A 19,476-nucleotide genomic window follows, 5' to 3' on the forward strand; every position below is an offset into this window, starting at 1 on the left:
TCTATTAGTGACTTAGATCTTTGTGTGCATATAACCAAATATTCATGACGATTTAAGAATATAAGAACCAGGACTTTCAAAAATATTTTGGTCAATTATATTAATAATCAATAAGATATCTCATATGTTCGGTCAATTTTCTCGGATGAATTATTTTTTGAGAATGTGTTAAATATCATTTTTTAATATAATATAAAAATTATAAAGTTTATACACTAAATAGATACAAATATGAGTATTTAAAAAAAATTAAATTTACATTAAATAATAAATAAATTTTTATAAATATAAATGTAAATCATGATGAAGAATTTGAAAGTTATAAAAAAAAATTAAATTTATAAATATAAATATTTATAAAAAATAAAAAATTTATATTATATTAATAAAAAAATTTAATTAACAATTTCCATCTTTAAAATTTAGAAAAAAATATTAAAAAAGTAAAATTATTTTCATAAAAAAATACTATTTTTGAATAATTTTAATTAAAAATACATAAAATTAATTTAAAAAATTATTAAATTTTTTATTTTTTAAATAATATATTCTTGTTTATAATAGAAAATAATAATTAATTTTTAATATGTTTGACAATTAAGATAATATTATATAATTTTACAATCCAATTTATTGTCTATAAAAAGTATTAAGCATTAAACAATATAATAGTTATTACGAAATAAAATAATTCTCTTTATATATATATAAATTTTTTATTAGATGTTTAATTAAGATTCGTCAAGTGATCACTAAGCAAATTATGTTGAATGTTATATTTATCACATAAAATGTTAACTTCAAAAGTGATAAAGCTTAAATCCTATAAAATGTATTTTTTTTAATTAGTTTCTATTAAATTTTTATTTTAGTTTTAATCTTGTGAAATTTTAACTTTTAAAATAAACTCTAATATTATTTCTTGAATTGTCTTCTTGATTTAGGTAATATTTTTCACTTTATTTTTCTCTTAATAATATTTTAAGTTAATGATATTTAAGTTCAAATAATAAATATTTTAATATTAAATATAATGATAAAAAAAATTAAACTAAAACAAAATAACGAATAATCTCATTATTATCTCAATTAATAAAAAATAGAAATATAGATATAAAGAAATAAAGTAAATCTTCTTTAACTCACACAATTCAATTTTTTTTAACGATAACATTAACTCGTTAAGTATATCTAAAAAAAAAATATTAAGCTCCAATAAATAGTATTTTAACTTTAAATAACAATAATTTAACAAGTATTTTTAAGAGAAAGATAAAATATAAAATGCTATTTAAATAAAAAATATTGATTCAAGAGATAGATTAAAATTTTGCAGTACTAAAATAAAAAAAATTAATAGACACCAACTCCAAAAAAAAATATTTTGTGTATACCAACTACTTCTTAAGTTTTATCACATTTATGTTATTGAACAGGGTCTTAACTACGCATCTATAAAATATTATGATCACGTTACATTTTATTCTTAACGTCTAAACAACGCATAAATGAAATTTGAGGTGTATCTATCGTTTCAGCAGAGGTTACTTTCGTTCCCCCAATAATATCAAATTCGAATTTAAGATTTGATTATACCTTACATCACGAGTTAGTTCAATTATTTGACTTTTGAAACATCAAACTCGCCATGTTAAATGCATTATGTTTATGTTTATTGGGTTAATAAAGAAGCAGCAGCATTCTTCACTCATTCATCATCTGAATCTCGATGCATTGGAGAGCACGTTCCATCACTTTTGTCAACAACATAGAAAAATATATAAAAATGCCCCTAATTGTTGTCGTCTGTGTGTCGCAATTGCAGCGTTTAGGAATTTAGGTCAACGCTTAAAAACTTGATTTAAAATGAATTTAATTTTATGATTTTTATTTTACAAAATTAAAATAATATTATTAAGTTTAACTGTTAAAAAAATAAAAAATTATTATAAATATATAGTTTATCAATTTAATTTAAACATAAATTTTAAGCAAATAATTTTGATTACATTCAAATTAACATAAGTTTTTTTTTAAAAAAAATTAAATTAAAATATATTATATGACTAGTTTTAAATTTAATAAATTTTACAAATGTAAACAAGAATAAATATTTTATCATATTAAACAAATAAATTCATAAATTTATTTTTTTGAAGAATGATTAAATTAATTTTTAATAATCATTTAAATATATATTATATTGAATATTTTAAATTTTAATAAGTATTATATATAATATAAAAATTACTTAATATAATAAAAAAATATTAATACTCATAAATAAGTCAACGTTTGTGCTTAATACGCTTAACTAAAACAAAATAAATAAATAAATATTATAGGTGAAGTTTAATTAGAACTTTTGTTCCCAATAAAAGTTAGGCATTTTTAAAATTGACTTTTTCACAATGTTTTATAATTTTAGGAATTATAGGGGATGGTACGTGGTTTTTTTGAATTTTGTAGGAAAAAAATTAATTAAAAAAATACTAAAATACTATACTTTTCAAACAAATTATTAGAATAAGCAAAACAAATGGTAGAAATTTTGTAAACTCTTCTTAAAAGGATATAACAACATCAGAATGAGATGCATGACAGAAGTATACTGGTTGCTTTTAGTCAACAGACATAACTAAATTAATAATTGACACATGTTACACATACATAAGATGTTAAGGTGGGACAGATGTCATTGGCCTTACACATGACACATGTAGTCATAAAGGCATTACTCACCTGATTATGCCATATATCCACATGAATGAACTAATTTGATGTTATATGGTCTGTGTTTTTTTTTTTGACATCTCTTTTGGACTACAAGTTTTTTAGTTATTTGCGAGTGAAGATAGCAACAAAATTTTATTCTGATTTTAGGGGGACAAGTACTATAAAGGTATGTTTTTAAATTTTTGTAATTATTATTTGACTGCACTCCTCTACACCTTTCTGTAATTGTGATTCTACCACATTAGTTGTAATAGAATTACTCTGTTGCTTATATTTTGTAGCATTTTGCATCTTGCACAATTGACACAGTATTAATTGTAAAGTTGTCTTATCTTTCTGATATAAATTTTAGTCAAATAGATTAAGATTTCACTCTAATGTATGATAGCCATGTCGTGCCTATATTAGACTATTGAACATGAGTGAATTTGCATGAATTCTCTCAAGTTGTGCGCTGTATGTATAGGAATTAAATAAGAGAGAATAATGGTTAATCTACACCTATGCACCCCAAACTAATTTAATAACCAATAGATGAACTATACACTATGAGAGAGAATAAAGAATGACTAAGTGAGCATCATTCAGGTGACTTCCCTAGAAACCAAGTTTGACCCTTTCTTATGTAAACTAGGTATGATGATTTTGACAACCCATAATAATGAATTTAGTATATTATGACATCTTAGAGTTTTTAGGAACACCTAAGCAAAAGTGAGACATAATTGAACAAGGAGGGATTCAAAATGAACATTTCTTAAAGTTGGCTTGTATGCCTATATGCATGAATTCTAATATAGTAGCTAAGAAGTCAACCCTGCTTGATTGTGTTTGTGGTTGTGGAGTAATGTATGCTAGAAATGATAATCAAGTTTGATCATTCATCATAATAAACATGGAAAGGAAAGAAGTATTAAGATAACAGCATGACACAATTGCTGTTCAAGTTCAAAGAAGAACCTTGGGAGTAGTAAAAGGGATGACCAGATGGCGTGGAGTAGCTTACCATGGCTGGGTCACGTCACTAATAAACCTTTGTTAATAGGGAATGTGAGCACTTATTATCAGGGTTGTGGTAGGCTCATTCCTGAATGACACTTCTATAGCACTTATTGCATTATGCGTAATATTTGCATGATAGTGCCTTGTATGTTAGAACTAAATTCACTTTCATGGTGGCCATTATGTAGATTATTGATTGTATTTTGGACTCACCCTTCGGTGTATTTTTTTTTTTTTTGGAATATTCTTTTGTTGTTTGTTTACTGTATACTACAAATGAGTAAGACTAGGTAAGGATTTGAATCATATCTCAGCGAGGAGAACATGTAGATTTACGAGCCAGAAATGCACCGACACATCTATAAGGGCTTGATCACCCTAGGCGTAGGACCCATGACAGATGAGGGCTGGAAGCTCTACTGGAACGACAATATTTTGGTCGAGATTTCAATTTTCCTACCAAAATTGAAATGACATTTTCCTTTTTCTTCATCTATTCCTCTTTCTTCACAACCTTTAGACCAAAATCCTCCCCCTAATCCTCAGGTAACCCTAACTAGCGCCCTATGGAGACTGACCCTAACCCTATCCCAAAGCTTGAGTGGAAGGACATTGAGTCCTCCATTTGCCTTGTTGCTCATCCCCTGTTATTTGTACCTCCTCCACCCGTAGATGAGGTAGGACCTTCCATCCATTGTCCTTCACCATCACCACCTTGACCCTTATCCTGCTCTTTATCGCCTTTCATCTAGTGGAGAGACATTGGTGACAAGTTGCCTCCTTCCCTTTGCCATAGATTTTGGAATGAGCTACCTTCATTCGATGGAATAGAATTAAATCTGACCCTAGTGAGGATTCCATTCCATTGAAAAACTTTTTGTAAATTTATTTTGAGTCATTGATGAGGACTGCACTTAGGACAAAGTCATTTACTTCATTTTGGATTTGATGATTTTGTATGGGGGTTTACTATTTATACTAGTTGGATTGCCTTATTTTGTGAGGAATGTTTGGTTACACTTTGATACATAGATATTTGAAATACTTTATGTATATACATATATGACTACATGCCTATATGTTGCTATCATATGTTGATGCCAAATTTAAAAATATTATTTATGTTTTTATATTTTTGCTAGATTGATTAATGGATTGTTGAGGTTGGACTAATTTTTAAGCCCTCTTGTATGCTGTGACAAAGGTGGATTAGTCATTGTTGAAAATAAGTGGATTAGTCATCATTAAAAATAAGTGCAACAGTGATTTATGACTATAATTCCTATTGTTGATAGGTAAATGGGGGTTGACTTTTTGCGACCTTATATCTTTAATTATTTTTTTTAATGAAATGGCCAAATTTGATATCCAAGTTGAGAGCAATGCTTGGACCCTTGCATGTGTGTTGTTAGCAAAGAGATGAAACGTTTAGTCTTGATTGAAATACTACTTTTGCACATGTATATGTCATAAATGTAAAATTGTTTGTTAGGTGGTGCGAGATAAGAAAATTTTGTCCTTCAACTATGTCCTAGAATGTAATATCATTATAGTAAGATTTCATTATGGATACACAAATTAGAATAATAAGAAGTATTATCTTTAAATAAATAAATAATGTCAAGAAAAAATAGGATTTTTTTCAATTTTAAATAAAAAAAAACATCATACTTTAAATATTTCATCTTCTTGTAAAATATTGAAATGTCTTTTTTTAAAAAAGAATATAAGTTAGTATTAGAAAAAGACTATCACGATTACTTACCCCAATCAATCATATGAATATCACGAATGTCCTATCCATCCATGTTAATTAAACAACATGCATAATGAATATGAGAGTTAACATGCATAAAGCGATGTCTTGCAATTTATTATTATTCATCGTGAATCTCACAACTAGTAATCCATATAAATAACGAGTTTTTTAAGAAGTATATATTACTTTGAATATATGAAGCAAAAGGAGTATATATTTTTGCAGTATTAGTCATTTTTTCATGACACTTGAAGGGGTGAATTTCTAAACATAGCATAATTAGTTTAGAAGGTTAGAGGATAATTAAATATGCATCATGTTAGAAACCAAGAGGTACATTCGGGGTGAAAGAAACGCATTATTGTAGAGGTTTATCTTAAGCTTTCAACTTCCACCACTTTAAGTTTGAATATTAAATGGTTAACAATGCGAACTAATTCCCTTTCAATGCACTAAGCCAGTGTGTAATGACTCAAAATATTTTTTAACCGTTTTATTTTTTGGCTTATTTTGTTCATTAGGCTAAGCGAACAAGATAAGGCCCAAGACAACTCCTAATGGGCCCCTTTCAATGCCTTAAGCCCGAATATTCAGCCCAAAACCAATAAAATATCTGGGAAGTTTCTTTTTAATATTTTTAATTACATTGCCTTTCTCTTTTCTGAAATTTCATTTCAAAAATATATTAAACATTCTTCTAAACGTGCAATGTGGGGTTGTTTTTCTGGGAATTTTGTACCCATAAAAGAATATTAGACAAACCAAAAACAGGTTCTCCTTAGAGACTATGCAGTTCAATGATTTAAAATTCAACCCGCGATTAAATCAGTAGGTATATTAATTCACCATTTAATAATTCAATCATAGTTAAATTAGGCTAAATGGGTAATCATTGAATAAATGTTTTTAATATTGTATAATATGATAAACAATAAAGCTCCATAGTATCGTACGCACAGCCCTTGAGGTGCATTGAGTCCGATAGGTCCATCAATTAATTGGTGTATATTACATTATCCTTTTTACAAAATTTTTAAGGAGAAAAAATGGTATCACATTTCAAAGTTTGGTATCAATCAAGACTATGGTCCACTTTGAATTAACTTTTAATAAATACTTAGGAGTAAAAAATTAAATTAAAATTCTATTTTAAAGTTAAAGTGTATCATTAATCTTTGAAGTGGTTTAGAGAGGCAGCTGAAGAATATGGCGATGAAGAAGAGTGGCAGAGTTAATATGGTTGGCCCAATCTTGCCGCAATGTTGCAACTTGTAAATTTATCATGCATTCCACGAATTTTATTGAATTGAAATTGTATTTTGTAATTATTTCAAGTTTTATAAACATTAAGTAATTAAAAAATTAAAGATATATTATGAAAATTTAAATTAAGATAAATTACAAAGATTAAAGACTCGATGCATAAAAAATCACAACAAATTGAAGAAGACAACTAAAAACTAAAAAATATTCTTGTTAAAAATAACTTTTAAAAAGACTCATTTAAAAATTAAAACTCACATTATATATAAAAGTGAATTCTCAACAAATTGAACAGAATTCAGATATTGACACAAGTATAAAAACAAAAAATCACAATGTACATCATAATAATTATCTAACATACCAATAGACTTAACCAACCCACAAAATGAAAAGAAAAAGAAAAAAGAAAACCTCGATTTAAATGAAAATCAATAGATAAAAACTATGAAAAAATTTAAAAGCGAGTTGTGCAGTAGTTGGACTCAACACTAAAAAATGAGGCACTAGGGACATAATCTTTCTGAATTTAACTCTATAAGAATGTATACTATCTAAGATATGATTCTCTTTCCTTTAACCTTATCCTTGGGGGCACCTTTATATGGTTTTGATAAATCCAATGCTTCACCTGCAGTATGTTTCTTGCGCTTTGTGACCCCAATGCTAGCAGGATTACCAATGGGACCTGACCAAGCTTGGAATGGTTCCTTTGAAAAAGTATATGAAGTTGAACCCATAGAGGCATCGGGAGGAACAATATCTGGATCAATATGATTTGAAGATCCCAAAGGATACCCAAGTTGTCCATCTTCATGTGGTGGAGGGAACTTTTCACTCTTGCTCTTTGCATTTGCATGAGTGATTAAACGCCTTCTCTGTTACATGTTAAATCATAGCAAAAAATTTTAATCAATGTTACTTTTTACTTTCAATCATAATTGTACAGATTTTCAATTATAATAAATGAAAAAGAAGTTTATTAGAAGAAAAGCAGAAGTGCAAAGACAAGCAAGAATAATATAGGACAAAGCCACAAACACACACAAAAAAAGCAGCAGCAAATCAATAGCTTTCAATCATCATCTAATTTACTGCTAGAATCTTACTAATCTACTGGAAATCATAATTCCCAGATATCTGTGTCAGGATGAGAATCATGAAGAAATTTCAGTAGCCAAATTCCAACCGTTCTTTCTACTTACTCTTTCAATTATTTCAATTAATTATGCATTCTTGGAAGATATAATAATCTCAAAGCACATTTATTCAGTGACTTCGTAAACCAATGCATCAAACACATAAATGATTATCAATAGAAGTAATTTTCTTTAACACATACATCAATATTGGACTGAAGCTCAGCATTGGCTTCAGGAGCAGGAACAGCTTTTACAGCACGATCACGTGTTCGATGCTTCTTTGCACCATCAGCATGAGCTTTGCCTGCAGCTCTTAATCTGAATGTTCATAATCAGAGAGTATCTCAGAGTTGGTCGAATATAATAGTATGGCTAAATTAAAATTTGCGGAGGTTAACCAAAAGGAACACTTTTCACTTTAGTGATCTCTATAAACAGTGTGTATATATCATCGTGTGTTTGGGTGGTGTAAGTTGAAACAGACTCCCTTTTATCTGCTCACCATCTTTAATGATGTACAGTCATAACTCATAAGATTAAAGCATGGTTAAAAGGAAAAATATAGTTTCAGTCTATATCACTACTGTTAAAAAAGAGAATATGTAAACAGTTTCAGTCTCCACTTTTTGTCCCAAAAGTTCCAAAAGAGCAATCATTATTATCTGCATATCTATAAGTTACTGAAAAAGATACAAGGTTATAAATAACATTGAATAATTTAAATAGTAAAAAATATATTTGTTAACCACATCTTCCACTTTTGCCCTTGGTGCCCATATCCTCCACCCACTTTCATCTCCAAATCCTTTTTTCTTTTAAAAAATATCTCATTGGGTTTTTTCCTCCCTAAATATTCATATTTAGTGTGCACCAAACTTCTGGCATGTAGAAAGCAAACTTAAGAAGAAAGATACCTCCTAGTTTCATCATCCCGTCGTTTAGCATCCATTTCCTTGGTGGGGGGGTATTTTGGAAGACTAGAAGGATCACAAGCATAAGGTTCGGTGGTAAAAAACTGCAAAATGATAGGAAAGTCAAGCACACTAAACATATATGGGTCTAATTTCTGAAAAAGAGCATCTAAATTCAGCAAAGATAACATCTACATCAGATTCAATAGAAGTTTCAATTAATTAATATTAATATTGGAATATGCACATATCTTATTGTGATCATTTAAAATATGCCATTCATTCCATCATTTAGGACCTTCATTTACTTATTATTCCAAAGAAAACAAGCCACAATGAATTGACTTCCAATGTTACCCAGACACTATTTGATTTTACATAAAATCAAACTTGTTGATCCTATTCCAAGAAGGGATACATATTCTAAGCTAAACAAAGCTTAAGAGAGAGGCAGATCATCAGGCTAAAACATAATTACAGTAGTTTTCCTCTGGTAACATTCAAGATTTGATGGACTATTCACATAAAGCAGCAGTTTACAACATTCAAGCACACTTTTGTTATCTAAGATATCCAAGACAAGTAGCTGAAGAATCAAACTCCCTGAAGATTGTTTAAAAAATAGTAGCATCCAACTGAAATTATTGTAGTTAAGGATCATACTGCCTGATAAAATTAGTTACACTTCACGAATAAGTCTCAGGCCTTTAAGAAGTTCAACATGTGACTTATTGTATATGTTTCACAAGAGAGATTTGAGGATGTGCTTTAGGCAATCTACACACACTAGGAATAAATCAGGATCCAATAGATTACAACAGTCTAAGCAACATGAAATCATAATATCAATAACAATGCAATATAAAATTTAAGAACACCTGCCAGCATTTTAATGACAAAAAGACCAGGAATTTTCAAAAGCCCACCTCACTTCTTAGAGCATCTGAGGCAGTCTTCCGTTCTGCTGGATCAATTGCAAGAAGAGTATCAATAAGGGGCATTGCAGAAGGTGGAAAATCTATAAATGTCTCTCTTATGCATCTCTTGTATGGTTCTCGAGGTTTAAACAAGGTAGCATTAGGCAATTTTGACCTTTTCCAATACTCATCAGAAGGTGAACCACAAAGTTTGTATATCTTATGCAGTTGTTCCACCTATGTAAGTATTCAAGAAAAGGGTCAGAAAATATCCAATGGAGATTTCAAATAAGTAGCAAATAAAATGCAAGAGATATATCCTTAATGGCTTAATGCAATACAAATTCCCTCAAATTACACAAGAGTTGTTTGAACTAAACATATGATATATTATACTACCTAAAAAGGGTGATTTGCTGAAAAGTGAAAACAGACTTGGAGACGCATTTAAATAAATAGAGAGAGATCTTGTAAGCATTGTAGAGAATGTAGTTTCCTAGTTATCAGTCCCCAACTCCCCATTGCATAACTAGGTAAGGAAGCAAAATTATTAATACTCTCTTCATAATCACAACTCACAAGTACCGCTAAATCCTTAAAAATGCATGTGTCAATTATCCTTCTACTTTTGAGGGGGCATTACTCGATTTAACCTTTAACACAACTAAATAATAGTGGGCAAATTATGACTTTCTAACAGTCAACCAAGAAAAATGTTTTAGGAAATAGCATTGTGAATTAGTAATAGGTCCACAGCTTCTGCATGTGCAATTCTGCTTTTTCAGCTTTTCTTAGTTGATTTCTCATTGATTGCATGTCTACATATTCATTTCAGCTATGCACAATGCCAACCTTCTAAATGGAAGTACAGCACACAGAGCTTGGGTTAAATGTACATAGGCTTACCCTCATGAGAAGAAAGGGTTAGGGAGGGGGGAGGGGTGGCAATGCATTAAGTATAAGGTTCATACATGCATGTTCAGAAAGTAAACTCTTTTGTTAGGGCATGTAACTTCTTTTTAATTGTTTCAAAGCAGAAAACATATTGAAGTACCACCCTAACTGTTATGCAGAGATTTGAGGGTAATGAAAAATCCTATTAGCCAAAACAAGACATAATAAGTTTTCACCTCTGTACGACCAGGCATAATAGGTTTCCCAGCCAACAACTCTCCTAAAATGCAACCAACACTCCAAAGGTCCACACCCACACCATATTCTGTTGCACCAAGAAGCAACTCAGGAGGTCGGTACCAAAGGGTAACTACACGATTAGTCATGGGATGTCTGTGGGATGGATCAAAGAAAGATGCAAGTCCAAAGTCAGCAATTTTAAGTACTCCTTCATTGTCAATAAGAAGATTGGACCCTTTAATATCACGGTGAAGTACATGTCGATTATGACAGTGCTCAAGTCCTGATAGCAGTTGATGCACGTAACATTTAACCTGCAGTAGGAGAAACATAATATTTGGAGACATCAAATACTGCCAATTGAAAAAAAAAAAAAAAGTGTACCAAATGATATCATTTATTTCTTAGATTATTAAGGCAAACCTGGTCTAACCTGAGGCTCTGTGAACTTGATGTCAGGGCTTGCAGCAAGTCCAGCTAAATCATGCACCATGTAATCAAACACCAGGTACAAACTCAAGGACATTCTTGATGTAACTAAACCTTCTAGCTTTATAACATTGGGATGATCCAATCTTCGCAAAATAATAATCTCTCTAGCCATGAATTTTACACTCTCAGGTTCCAAATTGTCAAATCGAACCTTCTTCAGTGCAACAATCTTACCCGTCAATGTATCTTTAGCTTTATATACATTACTATAAGTTCCTTGACCAATCTAATACGAAAGGAAAATTAAAAGAAAAAGAAAACAAGTATGAGAAGAGCATAAATATTTTTAGAAGCAAATGAGAGATTCTACACTATATAAGTTCTTCTGCTAAAAAGTTTGCAGACTTGATTCCTTGCAATGATCATTCCAATAATGCATCATGTTTTTGGACAACACTATCACAGCAACAGTCAATCATAATCTCCATTGATGAACTTGAAACCACATCCACATATCCCTAATATGGTATGACAGATCAAATGCATTTCCATTTCAAGTTAAATGTAACACATGCACCTAAAAAAACTTATGCTGAAGATATTTACCAGCTAATATAAACTCACCTTATCAATTTTCTCAAATGTGTCAGCCTTTCGTGGAATCCACCCACTAAGTGCTTCTCCACACACTGCTGTAAGCCAAGGTGGCCACCCAGCTGCTACTTGCTCCCCCTGCAAATGCTTTGGTGGATTACTTAGCCTTGGATTTGGCTTTGATTTTCTTCTTTCACCCCTCGGCCGCTGAACCCCATCAACACCACCCTTCTCTTTCTTCTCCTCCCTCTCACCATTATGAGCCTCTACCACGTTCCCCTCGACTCGGCTAGGGGACACTTCATCAACCTTCTTGTTGGACTCAACACTCAAATTCTTCTCTTCCTTCACTTCAGAGATTATTCCTGATGAGACTTCTCTGCTAATCACACACCCCATTTATTCTCCTCCACCTCAAGCTTCATTCCCTTGACATGGCTTGTGTATTTGAGGGTTTCTGATTACCAAACAATCACCCCACTAATCTAGTTTAAGAAAAAAAAACATGATCATGATTATGAATGACTAACATACTTTTTACCCTTAATCAATTTGGTAATCCTACAACAATTGGTGAAATCATCCCGTGAAAGCAGCAAACATGTGCATCATGTGGTGAGAAGAATTTGGAATCAAAAATTAAAACCTGATGTTTGAACGATCATAGACCCACAAGATGCACGAGCACAAACAGACCCAGTGATCAATTTATAATTCAGTTGACGTCAAAGGTAGCAAGATTCAGCGTCGTGTCAAAGTGATCTATCTACATACAAGGAAAGTGAAAAATAAGATATTTTTATTTATTTATATTTTCCCAGATAGAGCACGTGATGGGTTTAGAAAGAAAAGGGGCAAAGAACAAAAAACAGAAAAAAGATTGTGATATGTAGCAGAGAGAGAGAGAGAGTCTTACAGTAACAGTAACTGAAGCTGGGGTTTCTAATTGTGTAAAGAGAAGGTTGTCTTGTCTCAGAAGTGCCTATGTGGTACTGTTTACCTGCGTTTGTCTGGTGATGTTGTTTGGTTTTTTGTGGGTCTGAGACAATAGAAGGAATATATGGATGATGAGATCTTCGCACTCTCACAAAAAGTCAAAGCTCTCAAAATCTCTTTCTTTCATCTCTGCTCATTTCATCATCTCATACATATACTCTTCCTGCTTCCTAAATTCATCAGTATTTATTATTATTATTTAGCGGTTTCCATCTATCTTTCTATTTTCAGTGTTGAAGTGATCAAGCCTTCAAGTAAAAGAAAAAAAAAAGAATAGAATAGAGAATCACAAAACAATAATTAAATTGCTAAATAATTATTAAAGCCAGGAACGGAATTGACCGACTTTAACATTATGAAATGAACTGACGGTATTATAATTAGAAGACTGATAATTTTTTTAATAATATCGCTCTTTAAAATTAACAAAATAATTTCCTGTCTTTAATTAATGAGTATTTAATATAACAATATTATATAATAAAATATTATTTTGGTACATACTATTCATAATTATAAAATTAAATAAAAATAATTTTTAAAAATTATTAATTATTTGAAATAATTTTATTACATACCTATTAATATTTATTAAATATCAATTTTTTCTTTGATTATAAAATTATCCATATATTTATAATAAAATAAATTAGCGTTACGTACTAGAAGACTAGTTTGAATATTAGTTTTATTTAAAATAATTTTTTTAAGGTATTTTGAACGAAACAGGCAACACAAACAGCAACTACTGTACTTTTTCATTATTGGCATTAGAAGCTATTATTGTCCCAAAATCATACTTCTATATATATTGCAGCTTATGAAGGTTTTTTCAATGCCACGGAGGTTCTTATCAATAATACATAAAAAATGCCCTTTGAAATTATTGATTTATAGCCTTAATATTTAAAGAGAGACTGTATTAATGTCGATTTTAAAAGTATGAAAACGTCATTTAAAATGGAGATGCAAAATCTATTTTGCCTATTTTCTATTTTTAAAAATACAAAAAATTTGTTTGTTAACATAAATTTTATTTTTTAAAATTATTTTAAAATATATTTTATAAAAAAAATTAAAAACTAAAAAAAAGAAAGCCGTAATCTGCTCTTTGCATTAGTAAAAGATTTTTTATTATTGTTTTTTTTTTTTTCCCGGCAAATGGTCCTTCCTCCTTTAGCTTTGTTGGCTGATTGTGCTGCTACATATTCTCCTACAGGAGATTTCGATTTTTTCGAGGATAATAGTTTTTTCACACCCTTTCTAGAGAAAAAAAAAATATTTTGTGAGTATTAAAATTTAAATTCAACTTTTTTTTAAAAAATGTTATTAAATAGAAGCATTTTTAAAGATATTATCGAATGGAAGTATTTTTAGGAATTATTATTTTTATCATGTCAAGTAACTTTTTTACATTATGTATTTATATTTTTAAATTTAATATGAATTTAAATTTTGAATAATTTAAATTTAAATTTAAATTTAAATTTTATTTAAATGGTATAATATTATTATTAATGATTATAATCTTTATTATTTTTAAATTTATTAAATTAAAAAATATACAATATTTTTTATTATTTATTTAAAAATTATTTTAATTTGACGATGTCTGTGCAATACATAAAAAAATTACTAGTGTGATGAAAAAGAAAAAGGAAAATATAGAAAAAAGGAAAATGTTAAAAGAATGTAGAAGAATATGAACATGAAAAAACAAGCCCTTTATTGCCACGAAAACAAATATTTGACTTGAAATGATATGATATAGTTCACATTTATTGCTTTAAAGAAAATAATCAACAAAGAGCCGATTCATATCAATTAGTAACACAAAGAATCAATTGCCCTTCAAAAGCATCGTGTTGGCATGAAAAGAACTTTTCAACTTCAAAATATAACGTGTGACAGCAGAAGTTGAGGGTGTCATGAACCTTGGAGGAACATCCATTGGTACTTCTCTATGTTGTGGTCTGGAAACTGCAGAAGTGGGGGTCATGCCATAAACTTGATGGGAACTTGCTTTTAAGGGGAACTCTATGAACAAGACTACACTATATATAGAGACTATTCTCCATTCTCCAATAAGAACCTATTATACTTTCTCCTCTTGTATCTCCCTCCATAATTGTTACTGTTGATCTGGCCCTTCTTAAGTTGATTGGAAACAAGTTTGAAATGTAAAATGGTCTTGACGTGGCAATAGAGAATTTTGGTCCTACACCAATTGATGCTAAGGGTTATATGAGTATGTACCTTATGATCATTTGATTTAATATACAAAAGCAATATACACCAATGAGAATTGATAAACAATTACATATTTGACAAGTCAATCATGAGACCATTTCTTTGCTGCCAAAGCTCTACTTGGATTGGACCTCCTTTTGCAAGGGTGTTAAGAGCTACCTCAGCTGCAGCATGTACTGCCACTGCTTGTCTAAGAGTAGAGCAGAATGTACGGCTTCCAAAATGTTTACAGTTGTTCTGAAACGAGGAACATCATCTGATAGCTTCTTTGAGCCAACTCTTGCAACTGGTTCTTATGCAAGTCTCTACACGAATGAACCCACAGGCCTAAGTTGAAAAGAATTTTTTTTTTTTTTATAATTTTAAGAAAAGGGGAGAATGAAAGCAATCAGAAACTTCAGTTAATTTGAGAAACTGTAATGTCCATGAACAATTTAACAAGTTTTTACCCCATGTCAGATGCTTAAAAGAAAAGAAAAAGTAGAATATCCCAGTGCAGTAATAAATTAAAATCATGCTTGAGAATATGATAAAGAATATATCAACTTGCTACGTACTACCAGTGAGCAACTTATTATTATCTACCCTTTTATTCTTTGCATCAGCCTCACATCACACTGTATGTTAGGAAAGAAGAAAAGCAAAAACAGGAAATCTCTTCAACTATGTATACATGCCATGCTTGCAGGTGGGCAATTTAAGATTAATTCTGCAAAATAACAGAAACTAGAGTAACATTCATAACATGACTTACGATTTGATGGTAATAATAAACAACTAAATAACAAAGTATTCTTTGGGCCATGCTCAAATTGAATTCATTTCTATACAAAGTAGGGAATACTGAAAGTATAGCAGTTTCGGATATTTTCTTATACATACATCAGTGCTCCACTAAACCTTGTCAAGGAATAATATAAACGGATACAAACATAATCATCATTTTTTTTTTCAACTAGGTATATCACAGTTGCACAATAAAAACACAATAACTAAAGTAGATCCAGAATTAAATAATCTATATATTTTTTGGTTTATAACGTCTTGTCGTGCATTGAATCAGCATCAACCAACTAACATTAATACTAGAAGTTATGAAAGGTTAGTTATAGTAATATGATAAGGAAGAAATCATCCAACCAAATCTTTTAAGATAAGTCCGCAAAGCGTAGAGCAAAAGGATTTGGGCGTGAGCGAGCTGGTACTTTAGAGTTGTGGTAAATCTTCATGCATTCGAGAAAATTTTCCCCAGAAAATGATAGAAAACTGGGAGGAAAATGAAATGGGAATTTGATTCATAAATTTAATTAAATTAAAAATTTAGTGCGTCTACTTTCGGGACAAAAATAATTATTCGTATTTAATGATATTTATTTATTATTTTACATGTGTTTTACATATGTTACTAGGCGAATCATCAATGTCATAGGCACCAGCCACTAGGAAAGGATAATTATTTAATTAGCAGTCGACGTGCTTATTCATTTATTTTACACTACTTTTGTCTCTAAAACTAGGTAGACATACATACATCATCGTACCAACAAAGTATACATATATTCGACAAGCCAACTTACTAAAAGGGCACCTGAGAAACCATATTCGACACACGACATTAATTGTTCTCTCTCTCTCCCTCTCTTTCACACACACATACACATATATATTTATCAGAAGGTCTTGCCTTTGAACTTCTTCTCAGCCTCCCTATGATTGATGACATCAAAGGGTGTGAAGCGTGGTTGTAACGGTGAACGTGGTTGAGCACCCAGCACAAATTTATTTAGCCTTTCAGCTTCATTTTCACCATTGGGCCCTCCGTTGTTGCTATGCCCATTCAGCCCTGCGGCTTCTTTCATTAACAACTCCATGGCCTCATCAATATCATGTGTTGCCCCACTTAGTGGGGTCACTTTTCTCGGTGCTGCAGCCCAACCTGAACTTCTTGGGTCAACCCCAGAGCTAGCGGGTCTGTGCCCTTCTCTGTTGTTGTAGTCATTCTTAACAGCACTTCCAATTGGCGCGCGCGCTTCTTTGTTTCCATAGTCACCACCATATCCGTTAGTAGCATTATAACCATCATGGTTATCATCCCTAAAGGCACCCACAGTCGGCTTGCGTCCTTCCCTGTTGCCACCGTAGTCACCATAACCATTCTTAATGGTACTTCCAATAGGCTTACTCCCTTCCTTGTTGCCGTAGTTGCCATAGCCATAGTTAGTACCATCATATGTGTCATTCTTAATGGTATTTCCAATAGGCTTGCCCCTTTCCTTGTTGTCATAGTTTCCATAGCCATAGTTATTACCATCGTATGGGTCATTCTTAATGGCACTTCCAATAGGCTTGCTCCTTTCTCTGTTGTCATAGTCTCCATAGCCATAGTTAGTACCATCATATGGGTCATTCTTAATTGCACTTCCAATAGGCTTGCTCCTTTCCTTGTTGTCATAGTTGCTATAGCCATAGTTAGTACCATCATATGGGTCATTCTTAATGGAATTTCCAATAGGCTTGCTCCTTTCCTTGTCATAGTTGCCATAGCCATAGTTAGTACCATCATACGGGTCATTCTTAATGGTACTTCCAATAGGCTTGCTCCTTTCCTTGTTGTCATAGTTGCCATAGCCATAGTTAGTACCATCATACGGGTCATTCTTAATGGTACTTCCAATAGGCTTGCTCCTTTCCTTGTTGTCATAGTTGCCATAGCCATAGTTAGTACCATCATACGGGTCATTCTTAATGGCACTTCCAATAGGCTTGCTCCTTTCCTTGTTGTCATAGTTGCCGCTCCTTTCCTTGTTGTCATAGTTGCCATAGCCATAGTTAGTACCATCATACGGGTCATTCTTAATGGCACTTCCAATAGGCTTGCTCCTTTCCTTGTTGTCATAGTTGCCGCTCCTTTCCTTGTTGTCATAGTTGCCATAGCCATAGTTAGTACCATCATACGGGTCATTCTTAATGGTACTTCCAATAGGCTTGCTCCTTTCCTTGTTGTCATAGTTGCCATAGCCATAGTTAGTACCATCATGTGGGTCATTCTTAATGGTACTTCTTATAGGCCTGCCCCTTTCCTTGTTGTCATAGTTGCCATAATTTGTAGCATAACCTCCAATTGGCTTGTTGCTTCCGTATGCATTAGCACCATTATAAGGTGTTGGCGGTGAGGAGTGTTGTAAATCAGGTAAAGCCACGGGAATGGACTTAGCTTGACGGCCAGCTTCATTGGGCAACTTGGTAGGAAACTCATCAACATGACGTGGGGAACCACGAACTTCATCGTCAACATAAGGCGTACTAGAAACGGGCACTATTGTTTTCTTGGTAAGTTGGCCCTCTGAGTTACCTTTAGGGATGAAAGGAACAAATGGCTTTGCAGCAGTAGTACTAGTATTGAAGGTGGAGATGCTTCGGTATGAGAAATTATACTCTCCCATGCTCTTCTTAAGACACACTCCCTCTCCTCTCTCCTCTCTCTTTGGTTCCGACAATTCTTTCTACTTAAAACCTCCTACGACTTCTAGTTATATATAGAAAAATAAATTAATGAAACTTTGCGTTTGAACTAAGCAACAATGTGTCCCCACCCAATAGCTGAAGACAGCAGCGTCCACATGAGAATCATATACTACTTGAGGCGAAATCAACACGTATGCATTATGTTTATGTTCTTACATTGACGATTAATTATACCGTGAGTGAAAAAGTATCGAATCCTATTCTGTCAATAAGTGGATGGAAGCGTAAATTCCATTGCATTTAGTGACATACATCGTTTTCCATCAACGGATGGGAATGAACTTGTTCGTTGATGTTGGACTCCACCGTGCAGAGAATAAAGTAAAACGGACCATGAGAAAAAAGAACACGGACCGATTTCAGCGAAGGCAAGAATCTACAAAAATGTGTGTAGTCCAAAAGAGTATCAGTGAGGTGGGCATTGGGAGATAAGAGTCGAGTTCTCTCGAGAAACATTAATCGAACAAAATTATGCCAGCCACATCTTCTAAATTTTTTTAAAGAGAAACTATATTTGTATGACAAATATATACAACATTTAGTGCAAATAAATGAAGTAATAAGAATATACATATATAAATTAATGCTAGTAAATAGAAGCAATTTAGGTGTAAAAGACAGTAATTTTACCTTTTTTTTTTATCGATTATGAACATAGATATCCCTTCTAATAGGTTAAGATGCAAAATAATAATATTTATTTTAAATAATTATTCTTTTAATTTATCATAATATTTTATAATTATTTTTTTCTCAAATTTCACTTTTAAATTGTTAAATTATTGCAATCAAACATTTTTAATTTTTTAATAACT

At 31.5% G+C, this 19,476-nt stretch overlaps 2 protein-coding genes across 11 annotated transcripts; both read right to left on the bottom strand.

The window, feature by feature from the left end:
- Positions 1-3,984: 3,984 nt before the first annotated feature.
- On the bottom strand, positions 3,985-13,060 carry LOC113870804 (probable serine/threonine-protein kinase At1g54610). 9 transcript variants are annotated; one of them, XM_027507278.1, is made up of 10 exons: positions 12,807-13,060; positions 12,564-12,652; positions 12,456-12,476; positions 11,921-12,375; positions 11,298-11,582; positions 10,861-11,178; positions 9,740-9,967; positions 8,817-8,917; positions 8,103-8,220; positions 3,985-7,638 (listed from the first exon to the last, which is right to left on the bottom strand). In XM_027507278.1, the coding sequence occupies exons 4-10, from the start codon at positions 12,287-12,289 to the stop codon at positions 7,315-7,317; spliced, it is 1,743 nt and encodes a 580-aa protein (XP_027363079.1). In that variant the 5' UTR covers positions 12,290-12,375; positions 12,456-12,476; positions 12,564-12,652; positions 12,807-13,060; the 3' UTR covers positions 3,985-7,314. The 9 variants fall into 9 exon arrangements, with proteins under 9 accessions (XP_027363079.1, XP_027363076.1, XP_027363075.1 ...); XM_027507275.1 differs by having other exon boundaries at positions 12,564-12,656; XM_027507274.1 differs by lacking the exon at positions 12,456-12,476 and having other exon boundaries at positions 12,564-12,656.
- Positions 13,061-16,497: 3,437 nt separating this feature from the next.
- LOC113872064 (epsin-like) lies at positions 16,498-18,639 on the bottom strand. 2 transcript variants are annotated; one of them, XM_027509291.1, is made up of 3 exons: positions 18,049-18,623; positions 17,938-17,991; positions 16,498-17,880 (listed from the first exon to the last, which is right to left on the bottom strand). In XM_027509291.1, exons 1-3 carry the CDS (start codon positions 18,577-18,579, stop codon positions 16,807-16,809), a joined length of 1,659 nt encoding a protein of 552 aa, XP_027365092.1. In that variant the 5' UTR covers positions 18,580-18,623; the 3' UTR covers positions 16,498-16,806. The 2 variants fall into 2 exon arrangements, with proteins under 2 accessions (XP_027365092.1, XP_027365091.1); XM_027509290.1 differs by having other exon boundaries at positions 16,498-17,729; positions 17,814-18,639.
- Positions 18,640-19,476: the final 837 nt, after the last annotated feature.

Source organism: Abrus precatorius, unplaced genomic scaffold, assembly GCF_003935025.1.
Source record: "Abrus precatorius isolate BTA unplaced genomic scaffold, Abrus_2018 Scaffold7, whole genome shotgun sequence".
Lineage (NCBI taxonomy): Eukaryota > Viridiplantae > Streptophyta > Magnoliopsida > Fabales > Fabaceae > Abrus > Abrus precatorius.

Bases quoted from the DNA above. Each gene is read 5' to 3' on its own strand.
- LOC113870804 (XM_027507279.1), bottom strand. From the start codon at position 12,289: ATGGGGTGTGTGATTAGCAGAGAAGTCTCATCAGGAATAATCTCTGAA. The intron at 9,968-10,860 runs GTGAAAACTTAT...ATACTTACATAG, and splicing joins TTATGCCTGGTCGTACAGAG to GTGGAACAACTGCATAAGAT. The intron at 8,221-8,816 runs GTATCTTTCTTC...ATGAACATTCAG, and splicing joins CGGGATGATGAAACTAGGAG to ATTAAGAGCTGCAGGCAAAG.
- LOC113872064 (XM_027509290.1), bottom strand. From the start codon at position 18,579: ATGGGAGAGTATAATTTCTCATACCGAAGCATCTCCACCTTCAATACT. The intron at 17,730-17,813 runs CTATTGGAAGTA...AAAGGAGCAAGC, and splicing joins CAACAAGGAAAGGAGCAAGC to CTATTGGAAGTACCATTAAG.